The following is a 6,501-nucleotide window of genomic DNA, read 5'->3' as shown; positions in this document are numbered from 1 at the left end:
AAGAGAGGTGGGGCCCAGGCATACTTAGATTTGCAGATTTGGTACCTAGTGGGGCTTTCAGAGACTTTCCATTTGATGGTTTCAATGAAGTAGAAAAGAGGTGAAGTCATTTAATGGGAACGAAGGGGTCAATTTGTGTGCAAGGGTTGGTGAGTGGAGGTTATAAGTTTGAAGAGAGAGAAGATTGAGAAAGATTTATGATACAAGAGAGTATCTTAGATAAATGTAATAGGATGATGGAGCCAGTAGAGAAAATCTATTCAAGAATGGTAATCATACATTTATTTTGACTCTGATTTGCCCAGGTACTTGACTTTCCCTGACAGTGTGGCTGCTCAAGGCAAGTCCAGAGAAAACAATCATTTATTTGCCAGATGGAGGAATGATGAGGGAAGTGCAAGAGATTTTAGGGAATTAGTGGTATTGAAATAATGGACTATGGAACAAAAGGTGGATAAGGAGGTATGTGAGTGAAACAAGATCTGCTGGGCCAATATTTTTGAGTTATTACTAACGATTGTATTTATTTATTTTAGAGAGAGAAAGAGACAATGAATGCGAGCAGAGGGAGGGGCAGAGAGAGAGGGAGAGAGAGGAAGAAAATCCTCAAGCAGACTCCTTGGTGAGTGTGCAGCCCAATGTGGGGCTCTATCCCAGGACTTTGAGATCATGACCTGAGCTAAACCAAGAGTCAGACTTTTTTTTTTTTTTTTTTTGACAGACGGAGATCACAAGCAGACAGAGAGGCAGGCAGAGAGAGAGAGGGAAGCAGGCTCCCGGCTGAGCAGAGAGCCTGATGTGGGGCTCGATCCCAGGACCCTGGGATCATGACCTGAGCCGAAGGCAGAGGCTTTAACCCACTGAGCCACCCAGGTGCCCCCAAGAGTCAGACGTTTAACCAGCTGAGCCACCCACTTGCCCTGACCAATGATTTTAATGAGAAGAAAGGTTGCTATAGGACTAATTGAATAAATAAGTTGGAAGGAGAAGAGATGATGGTGAGAGCATAGGATTCTTGAGAGATTGAGTTTGGAAGTGGAAAAGTTTGGGGTAATGACAATATCCAGTGAAGGACTGGGTATATGACAGAGAATTCACCATTGGAGTGTTGTTCTGCTTATGTGAAAAGATAACACTCTCTCCTTGCATCACTGGAAACTGGAATAAAAGAAGATGAGATATTGATACATATTGATTTATTCTAATGTTAGAGAAAGGATGCAATTACTTTCACCTGGATAAAGACTTGGACTTTAAGCTTAAATTTCTTCAGCGATATAGAGGGATTCTAATCATGTTAATGCACTAAGGTATAAAGAACACAAAAGAAATGAAAAATCAGAAGCATTTTTGTTTTTCATTACTGATACTGCCATTTACACTCTTCTTAGGTAAAAGGAAATTGCTGTAATAGCTGGTCTCTGTGGGAAGTCTTTTTGGCTTGTCTCTTAGCCTCTGTGATAACAACAGCAATTGGAGTACTCATAATATGCCTGGTGAGCAATAGAGGAAGTGACAATTCTCCCATTACTAGCCAGCTACCCTCCAACAATGACATTCCCAGAATGACATCTACTACTACCAAACCTGCAGTGACCACCACTTCAACTGAACCTACAACTATAACCACTTCCATGGAATCTACAACCACTGCAATGTCCACTGAATCTACAACCTCCACAGCCCCCACCACCACTACAACAGGACCCACAACCTTGACAGACCTCACAGTCACTACAGCAGAATCTACAACCTTGGCAGGTGCCACCGTCACTACAACAGGATCTACAGCCTCAACAGGTGCCACCACCACAGCAACAGGTTCTACAGCCTCAACAGGTGTCACCAACACCACAACATGACTGACAACCATCACCACCACTACAACCAGACTTACAAACACAACCTCAATCACCCCTTAAAAGAAACCCACAGGTACAACAGCTACCACTATCACTTCAACTGAACATATAACCACAAAAGCTACAACCACCACTTCAAGTGAAACCCCAGCCGATGCCACTTTAACAGAATCTACAACTGTTGCAACTTCAGTAACAACAAATGCCATTATAACTTAATCTTAGTGAACAGCCAAATCAGTTACTACATCTACCATCTCTCTGGCTGAACCCACAGCATGACTTACTTCAGCTGAATCTACAACTGCCATCCTTCTACTTCCCCTACAACTACTGTAACTGTCACTTAGTTTAGACTAACACTAACAGTGTTCATTGCTCTCCTTCAGCCATCTATAATCTTCACTATTCACCTAAAGTACAAATGGCAACCATTTTCACTTTACTAGAGTTACCATCATTTGTCAAAATGTTCTCTTCTGTGACAAGTTATGCTTTCGTTATGATCACTACAACAGCCTACAACCATTCTCCTCACTGGCTTTTCTCCCAAATAGTAGCTGCCTCTTCTCCAATATCTGCTGAATCTATACCTACTGCCATCACTCCATTATACTCATGGCAGATACCATGGTGCCTGTTGAATAACAATAACTTAGTGTGCAATGGAATAATTATCTGAACTTTCACTAAATCAACTTTAGGAGTTCCAAAAGTTTTTTTTTTTTAAATATGGAACATTTCATGAATTTGCATGTCATCCTTGTACAGGGCCATGCTAATCTCTGTATCATTCCAATTTTAGTTCATGTGCTGCCAAAGCAAGCATGGAGTTTCAAAAGTCTTAATACTGATTTTATTTTTAAAGATCTGAACATTTATGCCATACAGATCTGCTTTTGTTTCTATATTTCAAAATAATATAATTTCTATGGACAAGGTAACCCAATTTATTGAGAAAATCTTTTAAGAAATTTTATATAAAACTTCAGAGTAAAATTAGTCATTTGGATTTTAATATATATTGGTTTCTATTCAGAACATAGCATTTTTAATACACAAATTACATGCATAATGATGAACAAATTTTATATGTGAAGATTTAAACAAACATGTAGAGAAAATGTTAGAATTTAGAAATTTTTGTTATGGTGAAGTTTATGTTTCTGCAGTTTCTCTTTAGATTATAATTACCCTGTAAGAAACCATATTTAGTTTGCATTAATCTTAGTGAAAGTGCATTTGAATCTCTATTAAAAATTTTTTTTGCAAAAATCTTTTACAAAAATTATTTAATGCAAAAAAATTTTTTGAATTAATATTAGTGAAAGTACATTTGAATCTCTATTAAAAATTTTTTTTGCAAAAATTTATTTGTAATCAAATACATATCTTAAGTCCCAACTATGTACTAAAGTTTGGAAGATACAGAAGAAATTGTAACAATGCAAATAAGTAGTAAATTCATTAATTTACACCCTGTTACTATTGAATTCATAATAATTGTAGCAGGTTTAAATTATAATTGCTGATACCCCAATTATAATTGCTGATCTTAATCAGGGCCATTTGATTGCAACTAGTAATCTATTACTTAAAAAACTTAACAGGTGTTTGTGACGTCGGGGCAGGTTTGAGAATCACCGGTTCAAAGATCATAGTATAGGAATGACATTAGTTAGTGTGATACATATTTTAATTAAAAAAATTAAATATCAGTATCATGTTCAAGGCATGCAAAAAAAAAAAGAATTGTAAACCTAGTTATGTGCAAAAAAACCTTAGTCAATTATATATATGATCAATAGGGGAATGTTTTATTTACTACATTATATAAAAAATATTTTCAAGAAAAACATATTATAACTTCTAGACAAAGTAAATTATTTAAAATTTCTTAAAATTGGACCACAGTGGGGGAATCTGGGTGGCTCAGTAAGTTAAGCATCTGCCTCAGCTCAACTTATGGTCTCAGGGTCCTGGGATTGAGCCCCATGTTAGGCTCCCTGCTTAGGGGAGTCTGCTTCTCCCTCTCCCTCTGTCTCTCTCCCGACACTCATGCTCTCTCTCTTACTCTTTCTCAAATGAATAAATAAAATCTTAAAACAAATTGGACCAAAGTGAATACTCATTGTTAATTCTTAGTAGATGTTATTGTCATTATAGGTGCTTAGAAGTAATGACACTCTAGTAAATACATTAATTGAGATTCTTTTTTAAGATTTTATTTGTTTATTTGACAGAGATCACAAGTAGGCAGAGAGGCGGGCAGAGAGAGGATGGGAAGCAGGCTCCTGCTGAGCAGAGAGCCCGACTCAATCCCAGGACCCTGGGATCATGACCTGAGCCAAAGGCGGAGGCTTTAACCCACTGAGCCACCCAAGCGCCCCATTAATTGAGATTCTTAATAATGCACATTGGCCTTTCCCCCACTTCTTGCTGTTTTATGAGCTCTTTAAATCTTTGGATGAGATATTTAAAACATCGCTGATTAGACCATTCAGTTTCTGACTTGGAGTTACATTTTGTGATTCTGTAACAGGTTTGATAGTTATCAGAATGATAAATGATCCAAAGTTTAGTCGCACTTGTAAATTGATACATCTACAGATTATTTGATAAAGAATGTTAACATTATCTTGGGCTGCAACATAATTGGTTCGTAAGATATACACATTGAATAAAGAGATAAATAGTAGCTGGCTTGTGCTACACAAGAACCATGAAAATAAACCCTCTGTGTCACTTATTATTCCATCCCTCTAGCATTTTAGTAGACCCCAATAGATATTTATTCTAAATTTCAAATAATTATATTTGGTTTAACTCTTAAATGTTAGTATTAAAACATTTTAGCCCATTTTTATTTGGGTTGAATCATTCTAATTCTTTTAATCTTTTTTTTTTTTCCTGCAAGATGTACTTTCTACCTTTTAATAGTACACTTGATTATTTTCTGAATGTTCACAGTTTCCATAAATTTGGAGTTCATGTGTTCTTAGAGTACCACTGACCTCAGGTCTCTGTTGATCATTGGATGGTGGCAGAAACTGGGGGAAACTATGGTAATTACTAATAAATTACAGTATACCAAGCAAAGATTATAAAGGATTTTATTACATTCAGCTCATACTTGTGTTTCCCATTATGTGATTTTTACCCAATGGTCCGAGGGTAATCCACCATATGCCCCAGTACCTCTCCTATTCTGAGAAATATCCACAACCAGAGAATATTCTATGTTCAACACCTCTATTTGTTTTTCTTCTCAGCATTACTACAGCATTACTACATTATTTGGAAGTTTCCTCTCTGTTTAAACTATTTGGAGATGGTCATATTGGTTTATCATCTTAACATTCCTAGAGCCATCTAAAGGGAAGGGTGATCAAGGGACACAGACAAGGGGCTCTTATGCAAACAGGAGGAACATCACTTTTATTCAGTTATAAGTCACCAGTCATTTACAAGATTGAATCCCACTCACCAGCTTTTATCCAGGTAAATCAATGGTGTAGGTCAAATGACAAAACATTCCCTAGCCAAGCTGTGTGGCACAACTCTTTGGGAAGAGTGAGAAGTGAACTCAGGCGCAATCTGGGGAGAGCAGAAAACATGCTGATTCTACATTAATTGCCCACTGAATGCATCTTCTTCCTGTGACCTAAGGGACCAGATCTGGTGCTTCTACGGACTCAAACCGCGCATGAGTGATGATTCACAGGCGCTTCTGCTGAGGTCTGCGCTCCTCCACTATAGCTGGGCTCAGCTCTGTGCTTGAGGGGAGGAAGATATGGACTCTGACCTCAAGGGGCTTATTCCCTAGTAGAGGATTTAATGCATACAGGTGCAAAATACTAGCTGCTAGCAAGCCTTTGAACTCAATTAGGAACTCTTCTGAACCTACTTCATAATAACAGGGTTTGGAGTGAAGTTTTTCTGGTTTGTAGTTTTGCCATTTTTCGTACATTGATTCTATTGTTTGTTCATTTCAGTTTATTCCTTCAACAAATATTTCTTCAGTACCTATTGCATGTCAGGTTCTAGAAATATAGCTGTAAATAAGAACAAGGTTTTAGCTATCAGAGTTTACCTTATAATAGAAATAGGCAATAAACATGCAAATGCATAAATGAGTTAATTTCCTGTATTTAATAAATGTCATAGGGTCATGGAAAATACTAAGTAACTGGAGTGAAGGTGGTGATCATCGATAGGAGATTTTTATAATCTCAACACTATGACAGTTTGGGTCATATTCTTGTTCCGTGTGATGCGAACATGTTTAGAAGCAGCTCTGCCTGCTTCCAACTAGATGCCAGTGCCACCTGCCCCCTTGTGGGACGACCAAAAATGTCTTTAGGTGTTACCAAATATCTCCTGAGGGGAGGAGGAAACATTATCTACTGCTTAAGATGCAGTAATTCTGAAGAAGACGTTTAGGAAAGATGTCCAAGTAGTAGGTCCCAAACCACCTTTGCTGCAGCCGAGAGGGGCATGATGGCCCACTGTGGACCTTTGGTTTCTGCAAGAGTCTGAAGTTAGAGCTGTCTCTGCAGCAGAATACTAAGGCAGGTTTGCTGGCAAAAGTGTAGGAGATTCCTCCTCCAATTCCCTACTGCAGACCTGGCTGCGGGTT

The 6,501-nt window shown here is 37.9% G+C and overlaps 1 protein-coding gene and 1 pseudogene across 1 annotated transcript; one reads left to right on the top strand and one right to left on the bottom strand.

Moving 5' to 3' along the window:
- The first annotated feature begins 258 nt into the window (after window positions 1–258).
- On the top strand, window positions 259–2,447 carry LOC122901917 (dynactin-associated protein-like). Its single transcript, XM_044240984.1, has 2 exons — window positions 259–462; window positions 1,392–2,447. The coding sequence occupies exons 1-2, from the start codon at window positions 439–441 to the stop codon at window positions 1,860–1,862; spliced, it is 495 nt and encodes a 164-aa protein (XP_044096919.1). The 5' UTR covers window positions 259–438; the 3' UTR covers window positions 1,863–2,447.
- Window positions 2,448–2,588: 141 nt separating this feature from the next.
- LOC122903811 lies at window positions 2,589–2,687 on the bottom strand (annotated as a pseudogene).
- Window positions 2,688–6,501: the final 3,814 nt, after the last annotated feature.

Source organism: Neovison vison, chromosome 3, assembly GCF_020171115.1.
Source record: "Neovison vison isolate M4711 chromosome 3, ASM_NN_V1, whole genome shotgun sequence".
Classification (NCBI taxonomy): Eukaryota; Metazoa; Chordata; class Mammalia; order Carnivora; family Mustelidae; genus Neogale; species Neogale vison.
The sequence above is the reverse complement of the archived record's forward strand: the minus strand, read 5'-3'. Positions and strand labels throughout refer to the sequence as shown.